This window comes from Heliangelus exortis, chromosome 26 (genome assembly GCF_036169615.1).
Source record: "Heliangelus exortis chromosome 26, bHelExo1.hap1, whole genome shotgun sequence".
NCBI classification, from domain to species: Eukaryota; Metazoa; Chordata; class Aves; order Apodiformes; family Trochilidae; genus Heliangelus; species Heliangelus exortis.
The window spans coordinates 3363468-3387674 of NC_092447.1; the positions used below are offsets into that span (position 1 = coordinate 3363468).

Here is a 24207-nt window from a genome sequence, read left to right on the forward strand (position 1 = left end):
CTGGACCTGGCAGGGGAGGGGTGGAGTGGCAGTGCAAGATGCTGATTTATAAAGCAGTAGCAACCAGTGCTCCTGCTCCACAGGCTTTGGCCACCAAACTCCTGCCTGAAGGATGCCAAAGTGCAAGCAGGATTCCAGCTAACGTCTGCTTGCAAACCTCAGGGAGCTTTTGCACACCAGAACTGCTCTGAGCCACTTCATTCCCCACCTGGGCTTTTGCTTTTCATCAGAGGCTTTGGCTTGGCTGTTTCACTCCATCAAGAAAGGAATAAACTCCCCAAGATGGTAAAGGTGAGTACACTGTGAGTGGAATTGCTGCTGCTGTGTTTGTGCTTCTTCTTGAGTACAAGCACTAAGTTTTAATATATATTTGAATATTATAAAATAAGTAAAAAATAGAATTAATACTAGACACTGTTGGGCATCCTGTATACTGACTGAAGTTTTCTCTCTAGGTGGGTATGCACCTATAATGCTAAAAAGCAAAGAGATCAGATTGATTAGGGAAGAATTTTACAGCTGGGTAGTTTAAGAATCAAGAGTTTCATGAACATTATCCCTTTTGCAAAATCTACATCTGAAATGTTATGAAAATGTGCAGCTTAAACATATATCACACATATAAGTGATCAATAGCTTTCACTGATTGCAATTATTTTCTTTATTATTCTCCTTCACCTGCTAAGTTCTCACAATACACAGCTGTTAGATTTCTCTCCTGGTCTCTCTATTTGATGGGATTTTGAGAAGCTGAACAGATTTTTGGGTGGAATAGTCAAAAGAGAGGAGGAGGAAGGAGACAAACCACATTAGGACTCCTTGGCGAGGTATTAAAAATGGAACTTACTGTAACAGAGAGTTTCTCTGGCTGAATCTCCCTGTAATTAAGATATCTACTCTCAGCCCATCTGAAATTCTACCTCTGCAGGAGGCCAAACACTGAGAAATGCCCTGCAGAGGGTGTACACACAGCATCAGATAAGATCCAGTGTGAGTTTCATGAAGCTCTGATGGGTATTCTGTAAGACACCCTCTGAAATGGGGTCACCCAATACTTCTCCCAAGTCATGGCATGTAGTTTACAAGATAATTAGGATCTGGAATGTTATGATTAGAGAAGCTGGTAAATTAGCAATCCAGGAAGTTTGCCCTTCAGACGAGAGTGTTAACTTCAAGTTAGGAAAGAGCACATCCCCCAGTTACCAAGGCAGGCAAAACATTGCCAGAGGTTTAGCAGCTTCCTTAGGTTAACTGTGTCCTGTACCTGATGCAAGGCTGGGAAAACCAAGGGAAGATTTAGCTAATTCTGTTCAGCTCTGAGCACTACAGGAAAGGTCTTGCTTCTCCTTGGCTACCAGGGGGGTGTTTCCAAGCCTCCATCTTCTTCTCTGTGATCAAGTGTAAATGCACAAAAATACTATGAAAATGCTTATTTTATTTTAAAAAGTAAATCCTGGAGCCATGCTCAGGAAGATGATTCAATGACTCAAGTTCCCAATGGATATTTTTCCCCTCCCCTTTCCATTTAAAAATCTTTTTCTTTTATGCTGTCTCTTCTTGGAGCTGATAAACAACCTGATGGGTTTTGCAAGCAATGCTGAGGTCCAGGGCAGAATTCCTACAGTTTGTATTAGACCATAAACTACTAAAACTGTTGAATATCTCTAAAGGAATCACTGTGAAGACCTATCTATGATTTCTGTAACACACATCAGAGAGATCTCAGGACAAGACTCCAAGTTGCCAGGAGAAAGAGACAGGAGCAATCTATGGCCTGTTTTAAAAAAAAAAAAAAAGGAAAAGTTGGAAAAGTTGATTGTTAGATTTTTTACTTGCTTGTGGTATTTTTTTACTGCTTCCTTCAAGTCTCAGCAGATGGCCACCACAATGCTAAAACCTTGTTTCTTTTACAGAAGAAGTCTGATGTTTACTCGATTGAAATCCGTGGGACCAAAGACCTGGAAAAAACAGAGATTGGAGGGGAGGAGGAGAAATACAAAGACTTAAAAGGCAACAAGAAAAAAAAGAAGACAGAAGACCTTAAGAGAGAAGTGGACCTGGTGAGTGTTGCTGAGCTCCCTTTACATGGGGCAGGCCATGAAATCTGCTGGAGGGGAGTGAGATGCTGATGCTGTCTGTGAACAGGACCTGCTGCACAGCAAAGCCCAGCACAGGGAAAGGATTTGCTTCCTCCCCCTTTTGAAGTGTGCCAGAAAAAGAAGTGGTGCAAGATTAATACCTATCAAGAAAGATAGATTCTGGCTTAATTAAGCCACCAGTGGTACAGAGCACTTTCCCCCCCTAGAGAAATTATTCTATCTATTCCCCAGATGGGATAACTGCAGTCATTATTTCCAGGAAACAGAGGGAAAGGTAGAAGCACAACATTTTGCTCCAGAGGTTTTTAGTAGATCTAAAAGCATGCCACAGCTTTAAGGACAAGTTATTTTTTCCCAGACTAACTGCACTGTGCTTCAAGGGCAGTGCACTAAGCTCAAGAAACCTTGTGTTCTACTCCCAGCTTGCTAATGACCTGTTGGCTGATCTTGGAAAAGTTGCTTCCTCCTCTATACGTTTCAGTTTCCCAATCTGAAAAATGAAGGTAATTATGCTGACCTCTTTTCTGAATTGCTATGAGAGCAGCTTCAAGGAGAGGCTATTTATGGGCTGGATGGTATTTCAAAGGCAAGGAACCCCCCAAAATGCACCCTCAGTTTATCCATCATTTTTCCAAGCTCTACCCAGTACTAGTTGAATAATTCCCAATGTATCTTTTCTTTGCCACCAGGGGCTGTAACATTGCTCTCGTGTTTCTAAAGAGAAACCACAGACAAGTTAATTGACTTATCCAATGAATCATTCTGTGAAAACAACTGTGAGATCTCTCAAATTCTTGGCTTCTAAATCTCAGTTGGGCAGAAGATTTAATTAGGTCAGTGACACCACAGAGGTGTTACTGCAGGGAAAGGGAAAGAGCTTTAAGATCTCCCTCTCCCACACCCTTTTAAAATGTGGTTTGAACCTGCTGCTTCTTTCTATAGCAAATAATTCCACATTCCCTGCCCTGTCAGTCAGGTGCAAAGATTGCTGTCACACATATTCTGACACCACACCTTTTCCTTCTATCAACCTTCTGCCTGTGATACTGAATCTTCAGTCCTGTAACATGTAAAAAGGACCTGTTTATCTAAAGGCAGCACAGACATGTGTGGCAAGCAGCATTAACATGAGAACACCATTCTGATCTTGTGACAGATATGCTGGGGGAGGGAGCTATTTACAAAAGTCCTCCCAAAATGAAAAGAAAATCTCTTTGCTTGCCTATTGATGACAGGGGGATGCCATGCTAGCAACCAGCTCCATGCTCCCAGATCCAGGCAGCCTCCAGATCCTGAAATAAAAATGCCATCAGTCTGCTCACTATCATTTTCTCTTTTCTTTTGGAATCCAGGATGACCACAAACTCAGTGCTTCAGAACTGGAGGCGAAGTATGGTACAAGTGTGAGCAATGTAAGTCCATAGAGCATCAGTAAGAACCTTGCCTGAATCAGCTGCCTTGCTTTGCCCCTGGCTCACCCAGAGTTTCCTAGAAGCAGTAGGAAAATACTCAAATGTTTATGTGGATGCACTAACCCCCAAAAAAGCCTAAAGCAGCAAGCCAACGTGCAGCACTGACCTGGACTGAAACTGGAGTTTCTTTCAAGTCTGAAGAAGTCTGATGTGCTGTTTGGAAATCAAAATCCCTGCACAAAACATGACCTCAAAGCTTGCACTGCCACCTCAGCTTTTCTAAAGTTTTTATCTGGTGTTTTGATTTCACTACAATCCATTTTTCACTCTCAGTGTCTGCAACAATTTCTAGCAAGAGAGCCCACTGGAGATTTATTTTGTCTGGAAGGAAACTTTAGATTTGAGAAACCATACACCTGAATCCCTTTTGACTCCTAACAAAGCACTGCACATATTCTGCCCAGAGTAGAGATGAGAAGTTCAAGAAACCCAGGAACTACAAACATCTTGGTGGAAAAGCAGGAACAGCAGGAAAAGAACAGCTTTCCAAATGCTTAGTAGAGGGACACTTGAGAGATAACCACCAAAATGAAAACTCCTAATGGACACAGCCCTAAGTTCAATGCTCCAGTAAAGAAATATCTTTCTTCATTCAAAGTAACCAACAGTAGCCACTCAGAAATCAGAGTTTGGGAATGAAAGATGCAGGTTACTGCAGCTGATCTGTGACACAAACATTCAAGGAAAAACCAGCAGGCTATTTTGGTTCTGAGTTGAGATAGAGATCTGTTTTTTTGTGACTTTATTTGAAATGTGCCATTTACTTTTCAGGGTCTCTCCAGTGCAAGAGCAGCAGAGATTTTGGCTCGAGATGGACCCAACTCCCTCACTCCTCCCAAAGCCACTCCTGAAATTGTTAAGTTCCTCAAGCAGATGGTGGGAGGATTTTCCATCCTCTTATGGATAGGAGCTGTCTTCTCCTGGATTTCATTTGGCATTCAGTTTGCCCAGGGAGTTGAGTCATCCTTTGACAATGTAAGTAGTTGAATAACCACCAAGTGAGTATGTGACCCTTTGACAATCGAAGTCATTTAAATACTACTTCACAGTTACTCAGTAACTCTAAAGCAGGCAGCCTTTTATTCTTTCAGGGCTCTCCCTCTACTACCAAACACTTGAGATAAATAGTCAAATACCTGACATACCACTTCTGCCTAAGAGTACCTATCCAAAGGTTTTATAACCAATACCCACAGTCATAATACCTCAGTACTCAGAAGAGCAATACTGAAGTCCACAAAGAACTCTCAAGCCTTTGACTCTCATGAATTACCCTCTGCTGGGAATATCATTTGTTCAGGTTTGTCACAGCTACAGTTTGGAGAAGGCTTTTAAAGAGGGGGAAAGTTTTCTACTAGAAGCCCTTTTTGTACTCAAAAAGCTTTACTTTATCATTAGCAGGAGCAAAACTTGAAAGTTATTTTCTTAAACTGCCTCTTTCCTTGACCAATGCCTCATTTTAAGGGACTCCTGAAGCTACACAGAATTTATTCTAGCAGGGAAATTGTGATTTATTCTAGCAGGGAAATTGCTGAACACTAATCAAATTAACTGGCTTATGTCTTTTTTTGATCAGCTCTACCTCGGGGTAGTCCTGGCACTGGTTGTCATCCTCACTGGTATCTTTGCTTACTATCAAGAAGCTAAAAGCACAAACATCATGGCCAGCTTCAGCAAAATGATTCCACAGGTGAGAATAACCAAGGCATTTCATCTGAGGTAAATTCATTCTAATAATGCACCTCAAAATGACAAAAGCCTGGCAACTCCAATCTGAGGTAGGAGGTTTAGAGGATGGCACAATGCTGATTTTTGTCATTTTGCTGTGTCTTTCAGCAAGCTCTTGTCATCAGAGATGGAGGAAAGAAGGAACTGCCAGCAGACCAGCTGGTGGTTGGAGACATCGTGGAAATAAAGGGTGGAGATAAGATCCCAGCAGACATTCGTCTGATCTTTGCTCAGGGTTGTAAGGTAAACAGGACTTGGAAGAGCATGGAGAAAGAGGAAAAACAGGGTTTAGAGACTTTTATTACATAGAAAGAATTCCTGTGTGCTCGATATGTGTTATTAGAGCTTTAATTAGTCATGATCTAATTAAATAATAGAGTGCAGAAGTCACAGAGTGATGCTCAGCTCATCTAGGACTAACATCTCCACTCCCTGAACATCAAAAGAAGCCATTAGCTCCATAACATGTTCTCACAATGCTCTTTGCCAGGACAGAGGCAGAAATCTCCATACAGTCCTAAAAGCTCCACAGACCTGAAGGCATGAGTTCAAAACATGTTTCCTTCCAGCCTGCTACTGAAAACCCCACGGAGAGACTGAATCCCCCAGCACTGACTGAATCCCCACAGCCTCTCAGTGACAAATCTCCCAGAGAAAAAGCACTGAGAGATTATGGCCCTGCCACCAACTCTTAAATGTGCTGCCACCTTGCCTGCTGGGCAAGACACAACTGCATGTTACTAACTTTAATGTGACCATGTCTCCATTTCATTAAAGGTGGACAATTCTTCACTCACAGGGGAATCAGAACCACAGCCTCGTTCCTGTGACTTCACCCACGACAACCCACTGGAGACCAGGAACATTGCATTCTACTCCACCACCTGTGTGGAAGGTGTGTAACACAGAACACTGTACAGGGTGCTCCTGACACATTTGAAGCAACCTTGCCTCAAGGAATTTCAGAAAAGTTTGATGGCTCACAAGAAATTAGTGCTCCAAGCACACCTAAACACAGCCCTAAGCACTGGGCAGGTCATAATCAGTATCAACCCATCAGACATTTGTTTTAACACCTACCCTGGTTGTAGGCACAACAACCAATTATTTGAAGTTTCCTTTACTATCTTTAGGTTTTTTTCATCACTATCTTTAGGTTCTTTCATCACTACCTTTAGGTTTTTCCATCACTACCTTTAGGACTTTTCATCACTACTTTTAGTTTTTTTTCATCACTACCTTTAGGTTTTTTTCATCACTATCTTTAGGTTTTTTTCATGACTACCTTTAGGTCTTTTCATCACTACCTTTGGGCTTTTTTCATCACTATGTTTAGGTTATTGTCATTACTACCTTTAGGTTTTTTCATCACTACCTTTAGGTCTTTTCATCACTACCTTTAGGTCTTTTCATCACTACCTTTAGGTTCTTTCATCACTACCTTTAGGTTTTTTTCATGACTACCTTTAGTTTTTTTTCATCACTACCTTTAGGTTTTTTTCATCACTACCTTTAGGTTTTTTTCATCACTACCTTTAGTTTTTTTTTCATCACTACCTTTCGTTTTTTTTCATCACTACCTTTAGGTTTTTTTCATCACTACCTTTAGGTCTTTTCATCACTACCTTTAGGTTATTTTCATCACTACCTTTAGGTTTTTTCATCACTACCTTTAGGTTATTTTCATCACTACCTTTAGGTCTTTTCATCACTACCTTTAGGTTTTTTTCATCACTACCTTTAGGTCTTTTCATCACTACCTTTAGGTTTTTTTCATGACTACCTTTAGGTCTTTTCATCACTACCTTTGGGCTTTTTTCATCACTATGTTTAGGTTATTGTCATCACTACCTTTAGGTTTTTTCCATCACTACCTTTAGGTTTTTTCATCACTACCTTTAGGTTTTTTCATCACTACCTTTAGGTCTTTTCATCACTACCTTTAGGTCTTTTCATCACTACCCTTAGGTTCTTTCATCACTACCTTTAGGTTTTTTTCATGACTACCTTTAGTTTTTTTTCATCACTACCTTTAGGTTTTTTTCATCACTACCTTTAGGAATGCTGAGCTGCAGATGGCTCTAGGTACTTGTGGATGCTGCTGTGTAAGGGCTCTGCACACATAAAAGTTTTGTTCCCATGTGGACATACGTGTGTCACACCTGCCAGATGAGCTGCTATGAGATTCACAGTGCCCAGGACATCCCCCCATTCCCACTGCAATCAATCCAAAAAAGCCTTTGCTGAAAGCAGCTTCTGTCTGTCTGTCTCTCCACAACTGCCCTAAGTTTAATTCTGAAACAGTCTTCAAGATTTCCCATTTTAATTAAGAAACCCAAACAAAAAAGTAGTTCTAGTGCCTTTCATATTGATATATTCTCAAATGCAGAAGTTGATAAAGATTTTTAGCATTTTCTAGGTCTCCACCACCAGGCCTAGAAGATTTCTAAGGGGACGAACCTCCCCCTGGGGTGAAGCCTCAGCTGGGCTAAGGCTGAGAAGGGTGTTAAATCAGGGTGTACTGGGTACAGACCAGAGGAGCAATCCCTCCAGGAGCTGAGAGCCTTTTTTTACTCTGTTGCAGGCACTGCTACTGGCATTGTCATCAACACAGGGGACCGCACGGTCATCGGGCGCATTGCCTCCCTCACCTCGGGGGTGGGGAATGAGAAAACACCCATTGCCATTGAGATTGAGCACTTTGTCTACCTGGTGGCAGGTGTGGCCATCTCCATTGGTGTCCTCTTCTTCATCATCTCTGTCTCCATGCGTTATGCCATCCTGGACTCCATCATCTTTCTCATTGGCATCATTGTGGCAAACGTGCCAGAGGGGCTGCTAGCCACGGTGACGGTAAGGCCAGGGCTGAACTCACTGCTTGCCACTCCTCAGGCATGGCCCCAAGGTTCATCACTCCTAAATCCAGGAGAGTGCACCAGGGAAGAGCAGATTCCCTAGGAAGTGACTTGCCTGAAATAGGGATTTTGTGCTTTTTTCCATGAAACTGGGAGGACGGACATTTCCTATGGGAATTCTGGCAGAACTGAGACATTAATCTTAAGAGTTTCAGCACAACAATCCAGGCTGAAAGAAGGTTCTTCAAGTCCTGTTCTCCCTCAGCTGCTAACCAGCAGAATGATGTGACTCATTTGCACACAACCTGCTCCTATTTGGAAATGAGGATAGCCTAAAAGTCACCAGCAAATACCATTTATTAATACATTCATAAAACCCCTGGCTGAGAAGCAGCACACCTGCTGAGCACTGCTAGCCCTAAAGTACAAAACCAATGAATAACCAGCAGTATTGCAATAAAAAAGGGAATAATTTCAGGATTCATTAAGCTGGTGATTAAGATGTCCCCCCCCTTGTAAGCTCTTCCATCTAAAACAGCCCCCATATTGATATGACATCCTTATTTCTACCAGCAGGCAGGCAGTTTGCTCTCAGCAGCAAATGTGCTTTCATTAGTAAGAGCCAAACCTCAGCCCTTAATTATGCTATCAAAAAAAAAAAAAAAAAAAAAAGCACTGCAGTCGATCAAAGGATAACTTTTAAAAAATGTTCTCCTCCCTCCCTCCCCCCAAAATAAAATTAAAACCAAAACAAAATACCTCACAAAAAAAAATAGCAGAAATATGTAACCTCATTGCATCAATTTGTAACCTTTCTGCCAGGTGAGTCTGTCCTTGACAGCCAAGAGGATGGCAAAGAAGAATTGTTTGGTGAAGAACCTGGAAGCTGTAGAAACACTGGGTTCTACCTCCATCATCTGTTCAGACAAGACAGGGACCCTCACCCAAAACAGGATGACTGTTGCTCACCTCTGGTTTGACAATCAGATCTACTCTGCTGACACCAGTGAAGATCAAACAAGTAAATATGGCAATGGGGTTGTGGGAAGGGACATGTATTAGGATCATACCTGCTGGCTCTCAAACTGATTTCAACAGGAATATCTTTTGACAGAAAAGCAGGAATGTCTCCTTTCCATATAGAAATGGAATGTGCAACAGGAAAGTCCCTTCTTAGCCATGGAGAGATGGGAGGGGAAAAAAAAAAAAAAAAAAAAAAAAGGAAAAAAATTATCAATTGAACTCTACTCACAGAATGTAAATTTGGAGAAGGTTCTAATCCAGATCCCTTTACCAACAGTAAACTTAGATGGGAAATAAACAGAGAAATATAGTCTGAGCAGTCTTGCCAGGACTGTTAACTGATGGATGTCCTTGTTTGGGTCTCACTGTTTCTGTAATCTCTCAAACAAGATATTTATTACATATATATTCAGTCCTGTTGCTTGGAACTTAAGCTTCTACTCCCATCATGTGAGATGCTAAGAGATGCAATATTTATTTTGCTTCCCCTCAGCCCAGCCTTTTGATCAAAGTTCTCCATCATGGGCAGCATTATCAAAAATTGTAACTCTCTGCAACCGGGCAGAATTCAGACCAGGACAGGAGAACCTCCCAATAATGAAGGTACTGCACACATCAGCTTATTTATTGGCCTTTAGGAGGATAATATATATGTTGTTCTTGAGTTTGCTTTAACAGCCTCCTTCAGTTTACCATGGAAATCTTCTGAGTCTGTTCATTGTTGTCAGAAGTTTAAGAAGGGGGGGGAAAAACCCCATAAAGCTAAGAGCAACTGTTCCTATAAGGTAGTGTAGAGTTTCTACACTAGCAATTACTACCCTATAAAATTGATAGAGCAAGATAAACAAGGCAAACATGCCTTAATTAATGTCTTTACAGATGACTGCTGAAGGTAGTAAATTCCAGTGACTAAACAACCAGAACAAATCCACAATTTCTGCTGTTTACTCCATCATTCCTCAAAATCACTTCAGTCTCTGCATCACTTCACTGACCTGCACACACAGTTGTAGGGTTGCTCCTACCCTACAGCTGCATTACAAAGCATCCACATAACCCTGGAAGCCATCACAAATCTCACACTTTCACAGAATCAAGCACTGATTTCCTCTCTTTGCTGCACCTTAATTCTAGCAGCAAGTGCAAAACAGATGTCCCAAATGCTTATTATCATAATTTCTCAGGACATATTATATGTTTTACACATAGGCAGCAATGAACCTCCACATTACAGAAACCCAGCAGCTTTCCTGATGGAAGTACAGAAATATGGGTCCTATAAACTGTTTCTTCTTTTGTGCACCCAGAGAGTTGTGGTTGGTGATGCCTCTGAAACAGCTCTGCTGAAATTTGCAGAAGTCATTTTGGGTGATGTCATGACTATTAGAGCCCAGAACAAGAAGGTGGCTGAAATTCCTTTCAACTCTACCAACAAATACCAGGTGTGTTCTGTTTGTAGAAACCATTTCTATCATTGGCTGTCAAGCACCTATTTTCTGACCTTGAAGTCTCAGTGGGGTCATTCAGTGACAGAGGAAACCTCACCTAGAATAAATGTAGTTCTTTCCCATCTGGATGCATGAGATCCTCAGGGAAAAGAAGCAACATGATTTCCAGAATCATATTTTTTTTCCAAAAAGTGATCAAACCCAGAAACAACTGAAGATCACATAAGCTCTTTCAAACCCCTTTGTATTTGTGGCACACAGCTTTCCATTCATGAGACTGAAGACCCCAATGACAAACGCTTTCTGCTGGTGATGAAAGGTGCCCCAGAGAGGATTTTAGAGAGATGCAGCACCATCATGATCAATGGCAAAGAAGAGCCACTGGACAGTGAAAAGGCAGAAGCTTTCCAAACAGCATACATGGAACTGGGGGGCATGGGAGAGAGAGTGCTGGGTGAGTCCAACTGGAGGGACCTAGCAGAGAAGGGTGGGGTAAAATGGGGATTTAAAACTTGGTACAATCCAGTGTGTCTGGACATCTCTCCTCTTGCATTGGGGGGAAAAAAGGGAAGTGTCCAGTCCCCTAAGCAAAGCAGGAAAATCACACTGATGTGCTGCAAGCTCTCTGAAGCAGGGATGCTCTCTGCACTGGTGTTGATCAGCCATGCTGCACGGCCAAAAAAAACCCCATAAGTAATCCCCAAAGGAAAACATTCCTTTTCTGCTTGCAGCATCACTGGCTTTGACATGTCAGTCACTGACTGTATGAACTTGGGTGTGATGGTGACAATAGCAGGTTAAAAAAATGCACTGGACTTCTACAGACAAGAGCAAAGCCTGGCACTCCCTAGCAAGCTCTCCTCTTTCTCCTGCTGTTTCCTATACATTCCATCAACTTCAGTTTCTTTTCAGGTTTCTGCCATTTGTACCTGCCTGAAAATGAGTTTCCAGACACCTACTCGTTTGACACAGATTCCATGAACTTCCCAACCTCCAACCTCTGCTTTGTTGGGCTTCTGTCTATGATTGACCCACCCCGTTCCACCGTGCCTGATGCTGTCTCCAAATGTCGCAGTGCTGGGATCAAGGTAGGGATGTTACAACCAAAAATACTGTGTTTCTATCATGATATAACTTCTAAGATCTTCCACCACGATGTCATTAAGTATCTTCCTAACAAACAACTACCAGGAATCCAAATGTTTGTTAATACCATTTTATAATTGTGGCTTAAAGGCCCTGAGAGGCAAAACAATTTCATTTACATGGCAGACTATAGGGGAAAAGCACAGAACCCCAAAATTGGGAAGCCAAATTTGGAAAATATCAGATACCATCCCATCAGGTCCATTTCTAGAATATAAAAACCAGGTCAGCTAGATCTGCTTGCTTGTAAAGAGCATAAAGCAGCAGAAGAAATTCTCGAGAAGGGATTAGGATACAGGGCTACACCTGCTGTGCACTTTTATGCCCAGGAATCACTAATTTCAAAACTATTGAAGTTGAACCTGAAGCAGGGATTCCCCTGATTTCACTCCTAGGAGACCCACAAGACAACTTTCAGCTTTAGGCCAAGAGAGAAATCAGCTAAAGAAAGGAAAGCCAGTGTTTGGAATTACTGATCTCAGAATCCCAAGTCCCAAACCGAGTGACTTTTTCTGTAGTCTGCAGACAGATCTTGCAACTGGCAACTTTTCTTCAAGAAAAACCTCTGTCTTATCTGTCAGGATGCCTCAGTCATAAAAATCCCTTTTAAGATGCAGTGTTCTCCTGAACTCACCTTTGAATATACCCAACATAAATTCGTATATAAAGGCTCCTTTATTCTGCATTATTCTAATCTTGCTGCCTGTGACAAGTTCCTCCTTTACAGCCCTGATAAAACAGCAGGGCAAGAACAAGAGGGAGAGACCAGATGTCAATACAGAGCTAATTAAGCAATCATCACCACCTGTCAGTGCTGTGTACATAGCACAGCTTTCCAACCTCCAGTTCCGAGCTGTTTCCTGCTCTACAACAATAGATACATTTCACCTTATCTCACTCCAGCCACCACAGGGGCTTTTGTCACTCACAGGGGGTGCCTGTCCCTTTTTCAGGTTATCATGGTCACTGGTGACCATCCAATCACTGCCAAGGCCATTGCCAAGAGTGTGGGCATCATCTCAGCCACCAGCGAGACGGTGGAAGATATCGCCAAGCGCCTCAACGTTCCTGTCGAGCAAGTCAACAGGAGGTGAGAGCAAACAGAGCCTGGCAGCTGCCTGGGGGTTCATTTGCTGAAAAGCTGCCTCTTTTCCCTCCACAAAGCTTTTATGGCCTGGTTCTACATCACAGCTGCTTTTTTTTTTTTGCCTTTCTGGTTCTTGATACATCCCCGGCCATCGCGTCCGTCCCATGTGCCACCTCTACTCAGATGTCTCCAGGTCAGGGCTCTCTCTCATCCTGGCAGGTCCTTGGAAAAGCCCCCAGCAGATTATTCTCTGCAGGTTGTGTTGGGCTTTGCTGTCACGGCTCACTTGACACACATATGAAAAGCAAAACTCAGAATCACGGGACCTAAGCGCCTCTCTCAGTCATTAAATGTGAAAAAAAATTAAAAAATATCACAAGAGAAAGATAAAAGCCTTTCACAGAAAAAACAACATCCTCCTCCACCATTCCACCCTCCCACTCAGAGCCCTCTTTAAAATGCATTTTCTGCTGTTATATCTGCTCAGGAGGAAGCCTCAATTACTCCCTTCTGTAGCTAGGTAACTGTAATTCACTCTGGATTTCTACAGTAGCTTTCATTCAGCACCTGCTGATTAATAACTAATGCTGCTGAAATTAACTCAATTTGCTGCTTTCCTTACTATCAAGCCACATGCCTCCTTATGAGTGCATTATTTTTATCTAAGCCTTTTGATTTGAGAATTTACCCAGATTTCCCATGGCTCTTACAGAGAAGCTACAGCAGCAGTGGTTAATGGGATGGAGCTGAAGGACATGAGTTTGCAGCAGCTGGATGAAATCTTGTGTAACCACTCTGAGATTGTCTTTGCTAGGACATCACCCCAACAGAAACTGATCATAGTTGAAGGCTGCCAAAGGCAGGTGAGTAAGAGATGTAAAAAAAGTTAAACACAGATATGGCCACGGGGTATTTGTCAGGCAGTTGATTTCCACAGATATCATCCCCCAGGTCAGAGGGTGGGAGCTGATTTCCAGTGCTCTCAGAGGGCTGTTTATACTCTTTTTCACTGTGTAAGAACATTATGGAACAGATTGCCACAAACACTGTCTGGATAAAATCCAAGCTGCTCAAATTCCTCTTACAGACTTTGGACTGGTATTGGCAGAATGAGCTCTTGCTACGTTTGATGGGCTGGGAGCTGTACTGAGGGTCTGTCTTTTGCATGTAATTCTGAGGAGCTGCTGCAAAAAGCCTCCTGGGCAGAGACTGGACACTGTTTGGAAGGAGCCTTCCTTCAGGAATTCTATAAACCCAGATAAAAGCATCTTGTTACCACATCCTCCCATTTTATCTCTTCTGGCCATTTCGACCCATGCTCTTCCCCCCCACAGGGATGTTTAGAAGTAAAATGAGGTATGAACCCTGAAAAATGCCATAAGGTGGCTTATGTAGGACCAAACCTTCTCTATATTCCTTTCAAAGAGTGTAAAACAACCCACAGAAAGCAGGATTTAAAGATGGTTTGTCCCATCTGTAGGCAATACTACATAAAGGATCATATGGTGCAGCCAGCACAAGAGGCAGGAGGGAAAGAAATGCACAAAGCTCTGTAGAGGGCTCTGAAAAAGATGCAACTTGTCATGAAAAACTTCTCCTTTATGTATGACATCCTCCAAGTAGATGCAGAGAATTGTAAAAGCCCCACTAGTCCTGTGCCTGGACTTTGCAGGGAAGGAGATGTGGCACAAGATATTTTATTTTTTAGAGGTTATGCCAGAGCTAAGCTTCCCAGTCAGTATTACCAGGTCTTTGAGTTTAAGTCTGAACTGCTTTGAGGTGAGGGGTAAAAAAAAACCCACCAAAAAACCACCACCAACAGAAAAAACCAATTTCATCTTTTTTAAAATTTTCTTATTGCATGGACTTTGGCAGAGAGAGGTGTGTTCTGACCTGCTGGGACACCCCAACTCCTGGTAGATCTGGCTCTTTAAAGGATGAAGATGAACACCCTCCCCCTGTGAACTAAGCCAGCCAGTCTACATCCTATGTTTAGTACTTAGAGCTTATAAGCCCTTCTCCACAAAGCATTATTTATAGGTAGTGACACTGCTAAATCCCCACAGGGACAGGACATTCAGGATTGGAATTAATCACTTTGTCAGGCTTTTTCCTACTCAGAACTCTTTGCATTGCTCTCGAGCTCTCATGAACTTCTGCATCAAGTAGAACAGCACCTTTAGCTGGTTTCATTTGAAGATAGCAAAGATGCTGACTGTAATAATCAGTTTGCCATCTTTTGGGGATTATTAGTGCAATTCTAGCACAGACTGGCAGTGAGCAGAAGTTGCTGGAATAAGATGAGAATGGTCTCTAACTGAAGAGTTACATAACTCACAATTCAGATGAAAACTTCAGCATTTCACACAGAAAAGAAGACAAGTGTGTCAAGTGAATCTCCCACAGATGCCAGAGATGAGCCTGCTCAGACAGGGACAGACCATATCCAGATGGACATCCAGTCCTTTTAGCCCACAGACAGAAATTATTGGATTAATTGCACGTAAGTGCATCTAATTTAGATGTCTACTTAAGGAAACAGTAAATTATAATCCTGAATTTCTCATTTTTCCCCACTATGAAAAGAGTCTAGATGATAAATTCAGACATCTATCACACAAAGCCTGAGATTCCTGGATGAACCCTATCTGGCATCTTTCTGATGTCTTATGTGGTGTGAAGAAGATTCAGATTTACACCAGCATCTGTCTTCTGGAAAGTTAAAGACAGGGAGCATGCTGAGAGCAGAAGGGGAAGGCAGCTCCCTCTCTTCATCTCCACATCTTGATCCTTTTCTGTGTTCCAGGGAGCAGTGGTTGCCGTGACTGGAGATGGAGTCAATGACTCCCCTGCTCTTAAAAAAGCAGATATTGGAATTGCCATGGGGATTGCTGGTTCAGATGCAGCCAAAAATGCAGCTGATATGGTACTGCTGGATGATAACTTTGCTTCTATTGTCACAGGAGTAGAGGAAGGTAAAAAAAAATGCTACTATCCAACAGCTACACAACACTGGAGGGTCCTCCTGATCCTTCCCCCTCCTGGGCCCACTCTTCCTTCTCTCTTTCTGGATTTGGAAATGTAGTTTTAGCATTTGGAAAAATCTGGGGATTAATTACATTTACAGACACATGTCAAATGGACAATAATGAAATCATCCCCCTCTCTCACACATATCTGTAAGTAGAGCATCAGTCTGCTACAGCTGCTTGTTCAGCCTCCAGAAAAAAGCAGTTCCCATCCTGTTCCTGTGCAGTTCTCACAAAATAGCCTCCCAAAAATACAAATTGTTTTCTTAACACTTCTGCTCCAATACTTGCTTGTACAAGTGGCAGTAACACACATTCCACTCTCCTTTCACCATAAAAAATCTTGTGCTTTCCATTAAAACTCAAGTGCATTGTGCAATGGGGCTTTTCCCTCAATCTTCCACATTCAAAGAGGTTTTTTTTTTTAATAGTCACTTGAATTTTCAGAAGGCTCAAAGTGAAGGTAAGTTAGTGGTTAAAAAAAAAAGGTTTTGACAAAAGTAGATGTTGTAAATGCCTTCACTTACTTAAAAATTGACCTTTTTTTAAAACACTGTTGAAAATTAGCTTTTCCAGACGTGTTTCCTTTTCCTCCAGGCCGCCTGATCTTTGACAACCTAAAGAAAACAATTGCCTACACCCTGACTAAGAACATTGCTGAGCTTTGTCCCTTTCTCATCTACATTATTGCCAGCATTCCCATGCCCATTGGCACTATCACCATCCTGTTCATTGACCTGGGCACAGACATTGTAAGTTGGTGTCTTTTAAGCTATTTTCTGCTGTAATCTGGTGACAAGAGGGAGGGACTGGGTGCAAAGGGATGTGCAGAACATTGGAAGATTTAGTTGCTTTTCCCTGGAGCTGAATAACAAGCTAGTGAAAGAGTAGAGGGCTTGATTAAAAGCAGAGAAAAAAAAAACAAAAACAAACCAAAAGTGCAGAGTGGGAGTGGAAAGAAAAGCCTTCTGATCCATGCTGAGAGGCAGAACTCAGCAGTGTGCTGTGTTTCCATCAAGAGATCAGAGACTGTTGCAGTTACTACAGGGGATGAATACCAGAATTCATCTGAGCCCAGCCCAAGGGGAAGGAGAAGATGTTTTCAGCATCCTCTAGCACTTTGTCTTGTCATATGCTCATCAGCCCCAGGAAACAGTTTCAGGATTGCCTCAAATCCTTTACAGATATTAAAAGAATGCTGCCCAGATCCCTCTCTCATTTCTGTGCATTCTGAGCAGGCAATGGCAATAGAACCACCTGCAAACTGAGACTTTTCTTAGCAGCAGGGGAGGAGCAGACAAATTCCTGCCACCAAGACTCTGCTGGTTTCTTTCTCTTGCAGATCCCCTCTGTTGCTTTAGCCTATGAGAAGGCTGAAAGTGATATCATGAACAGAAGACCTCGGAACAAAAAAAAGGACAGGCTGGTGAATGAGCAGCTTGCAGTATACTCCTATCTGCAGATTGGTAGGTTGGCCTGAAACACTGCCCAGCAAACTAAGAGGCAGGTTGGTTCATTTTTTTAGAAAACAGGAAGAAAACTCAGCTCTTTGCATCCCCAGACAAACTTACTGAGCCTTCTCTGTTGCTCAGTATTCAGCAATACAAAATCAAAACCCTCAGAGCACTGAGAGCTCTAAATCTACTTTTAGACTCCTGGCAAGTTTCACACCACAGGATAGAGACCAACCCTAACACCCAGCATTGCCTAAATTTTGCTTCTTCCTCATTTCTACCTCTTTGATTGTGCAGGTATCATCCAGTCTGTGGGAGCCTTTGTAACCTATTTTACTGTGTATGCTGAACAAGGCTTCCTCCCTTCCACACTGCTTGGTGTCAGAGTCGACTGGGAGAACAATGACATTAATGACTTTGAGGATTCATATGGACAGGAATGGGTAAAGAAGCACCTAAATATCTCTGCACTCTCTCTCACCCAACAGCTCCTTAAAAATCCTATGCTCTTCTCCCCAAAATAAAGCCCTAGGGAAAGAGAGAGCAATTCAATTGCAAAAATAATCAGTTTTCTTCTAATGGTCCCTCAGAATAAACTCTTTAGAGCTTCCTGCCCCTTGCTCTCTCATTCAGACTCTGTTTTTTCATTCATTCTTCTATAATTTGCCACCTTCTGATTCAAAGAATCAGAAGAATTCAAAGAATTCAAAGAATGCATCTCTGGAGATGCATCTTCTTCTCTGGACTCACTGTTAAGACCCATCACACTCCCTCAGCCCTGATCCTGAACACCACTTCTGTAAAGCACTTTGCAGACAGTCCCTCTCCCTTTCCCTTTTCACTCCCCCTCACTCATTCTGCAGAAATCACAAGGCAGAAGCCATTAATAAATCAATATAAATACCTCCTTACACCAAGCTCGTGCTTCAGCCTCGTGACTCATCCACAGTAACCACCAAAACTGCCCCAAAATCTGATCACTGTCTAAATCTGGAGTAACTCCACATTTACACCTCACTAACTGAAATCCTACCATCCAGGTTTGCAGCCTCTTGCATAAGGTAAGACTCTCTCATGTAACACTAACTCCATTTTTCCTTCCCTTTGCAGACTAAATACCAGAGGACATACCTCCAGTGGACTGGCTACACTGCCTTTTTTGTCAGCATCACAATTCAGCAAGTTGCTGATTTGATCATCAGGAAAACACGAAGAAATTCCATTTTCCAGCAAGGTCTTTTCAGGTAAGTTTTGCAGCTTCTTTACCTGACACATCAGAGGCTACTTTAGCTTACTACTAATTTTAGAAGGAGGTTAAGCTCAGTGATTTAGCCCTCACACATTCAGCCTTTGAACAAGAAAGGGAGTTTCTTCACCAGATTATTTTCTTAAGTTATCAAGAGATAGCACATTTGGACTTCTCTGAGATAACTGCAGCCTCTGAGGAAATACCAGCAGGTCCAACTCCCAGCCAGTGCTGGCTGCCCTCTGGAAAACACCCTGCACCCTTCAATTCCACAGGAGCCAGGGTGTCAAAAATATTTATTGGGACAGAGGCTACGTATAAAAGCTGGCATTTAGTCAGGGTGGTTCTGATAGGAAAGCAAATTGTTCTCCTTCCCTTTATCTGCAGGTACAGAGCCTACACCTATGTAAGATTTCCTCCTCACATTGACATTTGGGTCACAATGAGCACATTCAGAGTGCAGAGCCATGATTAATGCCTGCTGCATGTCTGCCCAAAGCTTGCTTTTTCCTCTAGGTAGGTCAGGACCTACTGGTCAGGACTTTCCTGCTGGCAGGAAGGACACAGGCAATGTCACAGAGTGCTCCATGCCTCCCACTTGGCTCACACAGGTGTTTTTGCAGTGCCCATCATCTGATGCAGCCCATCCAAGCTCTCCAACCATGCTGTGAAAACCCCAGCAGCAGCTTTGTATTCCGTGGTCACCCTTCCTCTTTGCTTTTCTTCCAGGAATAAAGTCATCTGGGTGGGTATTTTTTCCCAGATAGGAATTGCCCTGATTCTTACCTATGGTCTTGGACATGTCACAGCCCTGAACTTCACACCACTGAGGTGAGTTTGGGCACTGGAGTGCTTCCCCCCTTCCCCTCCAGATTTAAGCAAACACTGATTTCCTATTCTGCCAGGAACAGACAAATAGGAGCAAGGTGCCCACACAGCACAACCCAAGGATAAATATTTAGGACATTATATGTTCCATTATATATGTTCCATACATGTTCCATTATAAAGAACAGGGTGGACAGATCCAGAAACTTGTGTAGAACAAACATTTTAAATTTTTTTCCAGGGTCCTCAATATTCTGCTGAGATTAAAGAGCATTTTATTTTATGCAAGAAGCTTTGATTTTAAATGCATTAAATGTCCAATTTTTCTGTCATCCTAAGAAACTGTGGTACCACCAGGCAACATTTCCTTCTCCAGTAGTATCTGGAATCAATTAATTCAGTAACTACTTAAAATTGGGAGGCTTACATGCACATTATCTTATTTCTAATCATTTGAGTGCTTAAATTAAGGAGGAAAAAACCAACCAAACGAAACCACAAAACCCTAAAAGGACAGATTCTCTTTTAGTGACATCAAATAGCATCAGAAACTCAGCTTGGTGGTTAAGATGCTTTGAATGAGAACCTCTTCTCCCACTCCCAGGTTTCAGTACTGGTTTGTGGCTGTCCCATTTGCCATCTTGATATGGGTCTATGATGAAGTCCGCAAGCTCTTTATCAGGAGATACCCAGGAAGTAAGTAGATTTTATTCTAATTAATATTTTAATATAAGGTGACCTTTCCTACACCTCCATTAATTGACACGTGGACTGCTTTGCCCATCCATTTGTTCCCAGTGGTTATTTTTCCCCTTCCAAAGTAAAACTAACTGCTTTTATTTTTTTTTTTTTTACTTCCTTCCCTTCTCCTGCTGCAGGCTGGTGGGACAAGAACATGTATTATTGAAAGTGTCCTTATCACTGGTGGTCTTCCTCCTTGTGGAGAGCTTCTTCCCCACCTGGCACAGCCTCTGCTGCTTTATTGTCCTGTCTGTGCAATATCATGCATGTGTTCACCCCATGGTGGGGTGAAGAAATTTCATGAGTTTCATGAAGAAGTAAGGACTTTAGAGGTTGATGAATTACCTCCCACTGTACTGTAAAGCTGACACTTGTCTAGAAATTGAAATGCTACCTATTTTTGTAACAAGCACAATTTTCCCTCATTCAAAGATCAACTTGGAGAGCACTCTGAGAGGAGAACACATGCAAAGGGAAAAAAAAGAAAAAGAACTAAAGGACAAAACAAACCAGAAAATCCAGATAATCTAAGGCATTAATTTGCACTAAAGGTGGTGTTTGCTGATTTTCTTTTTTTGGTGGAACTGAATTCCAAGTGAGTGCATATATAGATCTGTGTTACCTTATCAAGGGTAAAAATGCTGTATAGGAATAATTTGATAATAAAACTTTTTTCCAGAAAACAGCTCTACATCTTATTTTCTTACAAAGACTCAAAGTGCAAAAAGAGAGGAAGTAACCTCTGCCAGGGCAAAGAGGAAAGAAATATATACCTGCTTTTTTTGGTCCCCATTAGCAGGCTAACATCCTTCAGTTTCAATAAATGCATCTTGAAAACCAAGGCACAAACAGTCTGAGATACCAAATTCAATGCTCACTTTCCAAAAGCCACAGTCTCTGTGGCAAAATAGACCTTAGTATGCATTAGATAAGTACAGTTAAAATTCTATTTGAAGGTCTTTAATTTAGCCATTTTAGCAAGAACCAGGAGGCATTGCATCTTGTTTAGACAAAGGCTTTACCAGTCTTAAACCAAGCAATAAATAACCTGCACTGCTATTTCACATTGAAATACAAGCCTAGACAAGCTTTAGAGAAGAAACAGGGGCAGATGGAAAACTCCTGTTGCAGCAAAGAGCAAGAGGAGAGAGAAACCAAGAGGGAGGGCAAAAAGAAGATTTTCTTCCAGCCCAAAGCTTGCTGTTCACACCCTAGAAGCCAGAAACTTCTTTGCACTCTGTGAGCCTCCCCTTCTCAAAGCTCCTCACTACTTGGCTGAGTGTCACCTTTCTTGGATATCAGTGTTTTTCACACCCTGCCATGAAGAAGAGGAATTACAAAGGAAGAAGGAAGAGTGACAAAAAATCAGCATGTCAACAATGGGTGAGCCCAAACTCCAGCTGCTTATCACTTGGTAGTGCAGCTCTGTGAGACATCAATAAATACATGAGGTGCCAAGCTGGCCCATTTCAACACCTTGTCATCTGTCAGGAGGCAGGACTGATTTGTTTTGTCTTCTGCTTAAGAGAGAGGAAAAATAGGAGGAGATGCTATAAGGAAAAACCACTCTCCACCAGCTACAGATCTGCAGGACTTAGCCAGAATGACACCTTCAAATACACAAAGGAAGAGGAAAGAAAAAAGGAGGGAGGCAGTTTTTACACAGTGTGGGGGCAGTTTTGGCACTATTTAAAACAAAAACCAAAAAACATTTCCTTGGAAAAACTTGTGGGAAAGATAACTGGACAGCTTTTTTCTACGTAGAAAACATAAAACTATAACATCACTGGGAAATGCAGTGCAAAAATCATCTAAAGAGTCCAGTGTTTTCTCCCACTGGTTGGAGGCAGCAACAAATTTTTACAAAAATAAGATTCTCTGGTTGTGCCCTAACTCCTGATGGGTATCACATCTTAAACACATCACTCAGGAGAGTACTGTCCCTTAAGACTGTCACCCAGCCTGGTGCTGGGTTTGGTCTCTCTTTGTGAAGCACCTTTTCTCTCTTTTGGAGCACAACATTCTTTTTTTGCAGTGCCACAAAGCATTTTGGCTGCCAAAGGCATCCTCCCCAGCATCAGAGAGAACTTCAACACATGGGTGTCCTTGACTTGAAGGAGAGCCAAACAAATCAGGAGGAAATAAATTCGTGGAAGCGGGAAAACCAAGAGCAAAGCAGAAAAAAAAAAAAAAAAAAAAAAAAAGTTTTGAGAGCAAAACTTAAAAGGTGGATGTGGAGCACTCTCTTGAACATCAACATATTCTCCTGAGAGAGGAGCAAAAGAATTGTCATAGTAATACCTGGGAAATTAGCTAACATGTCCCCCCTGTGGAAAAGTTGGTGGGAAAAAATTGTAGCATCCCATTTTCTGCATGTATAATTATTTTAGGGGAAAAAAAAAGCAACTTAGAAGAGCTGTAAGAGAAAAAAGAAATTGTTTTTTTTTAAAGTGCAGCTGGTGATCTGGAGCAAAAGCCTTTAAACCAGTAAATGATTCTGAAATAGACTGCTCCAGTACCTGTAGGGCCAGTTTTGCTTTGTCAACAAATACTTTATGTGTCAAATGCTGCTTTAGCTAAAAATCCTCTTCAAAGTTTAGAGGTAGTGCCACTCCATCACACCAACATTTTCTGTGAGAGGACAAGATGCATTTTGCAGTTTGTTTGACTGTATCAATGCCTGTGCAGAACACCCAAACCAGAGGTTTGCAAAGCAACTGAGAAGACAAGTTAAGAAATCAGAAGATCAACATTTCCAAAGAGGGGCAAAACCCACGGACGCCTCAGGACAGATTCACCATTTCTAAACCTAAGACTCTTTCCAGTATTACAAAAGCTCTCAAAACCATTAAGGCAAAATGGACAAAACAGGCATGGAAAGAATGAATCCTACATTTGCTCCCTGGCATGGATGTTTGTTTGAACTCAGAAGTCCAGGAATTGCTGCCCAGGACAAGACAGGTGATTGCATAAGAGGAGATGCAGGAAGCAGCAGTGCTCCCAGTACAGCACAACCATCCCCTGCTGACATCCCAGTAAGGCATGAGGTGATGGTATCTCCTGCAAACAAACATGGAACCATCCTCAAACACAGGCTTCATTTAACCCAATAAACTCAGGGAACATTTTTGTCCCTCACATCACACTGAGACAATTCAGAAGAAGTGCAAAGCAGGTGGTACCATCCAGATCCCAACTGAAGCAACCCAAATACACAAAAAGGCATCTTCAGTCTCATGATGGGTTTTTAGGTAGCAGTGTCACACAGGGGGGTGTGAAAATGTGTAGGAACCTTAGAGAAAATGTGTAGGAACCTTAGAGAAAATGTCTAGGAACCTTAGCCACAGGCCATGAAAAATAACTCAAAGGTAGGCAGTGGAGAGAAGTAGATTTTTAACTCGAGGTTAAGGTATCCTCAGGCAGGCTGCTTCTTTTCTGCCTGCAACTAACTCACAAGCATGCCAGGAGTTAATTTACTAGCTCATAAACTAAGTCTTTCTTTATCACAGCACTCTGGTTTCTTGCTCCAGCCTCAGCCAGACTAGACAGGTCAGATGTCCCCACTGATTAGGCTGAACTTCACAGCTTTCCTTTACCTCCTTTTTTCTTCTTTTAACAGCAGCTTCTTTGCCCAGTTTTCTCTAGTTTAAACTAGCTCTCCTCCTCTCCCCCTCCCACCTCCAAAAAACCCAAGCACCTTTGTCCTTTCACCTGCTCTGTTACCAGATAATTCCTGCATTCTGGTCAAGAGGCAAGCAAGATGAAAAGGGAGAGTTGGCTTAGGGCAAAGTGCTGCTCTGCAGCTAAAAAGGGGAGAATTTAAAGATGGAAAAAATTCCTGTGCAATGCAGTATGTACAAAGCCACCTAGGCAGGGAAATTGTACTGATCTCTGTCCCAGGGTCACTCTCTTGGCCTTGTTACCATGTTGCTCAAAAATTTATTCATAACAACACTTCATACTAGAGCCAGTTGGATTTTATGCTATACTCCCCAACACAAGGGTTTTGGATAAATCAGAATTACGAGCAATTTCATGAGTATAAATCAGA

General features: G+C 42.1%; 1 protein-coding gene across 2 annotated transcripts; it reads left to right on the forward strand.

Moving 5' to 3' along the window:
- The first annotated feature begins 54 nt into the window (after positions 1 to 54).
- ATP12A (ATPase H+/K+ transporting non-gastric alpha2 subunit) lies at positions 55 to 20839 on the forward strand. Of its 2 annotated transcripts, none has more exons than XM_071769180.1 (23): positions 55 to 291; positions 1914 to 2060; positions 3452 to 3511; positions 4343 to 4546; positions 5148 to 5261; positions 5408 to 5542; positions 6077 to 6194; positions 7884 to 8152; positions 8977 to 9175; positions 9671 to 9780; positions 10485 to 10619; positions 10887 to 11079; positions 11538 to 11713; positions 12725 to 12861; positions 13571 to 13721; positions 15665 to 15833; positions 16485 to 16639; positions 17230 to 17353; positions 17639 to 17784; positions 18452 to 18585; positions 19317 to 19418; positions 20020 to 20111; positions 20294 to 20839. In XM_071769180.1, exons 1-23 carry the CDS (start codon positions 283 to 285, stop codon positions 20320 to 20322), a joined length of 3108 nt encoding a protein of 1035 aa, XP_071625281.1. In that variant the 5' UTR covers positions 55 to 282; the 3' UTR covers positions 20323 to 20839. The 2 variants fall into 2 exon arrangements, with proteins under 2 accessions (XP_071625281.1, XP_071625282.1); XM_071769181.1 differs by having other exon boundaries at positions 1917 to 2060.
- Positions 20840 to 24207: the final 3368 nt, after the last annotated feature.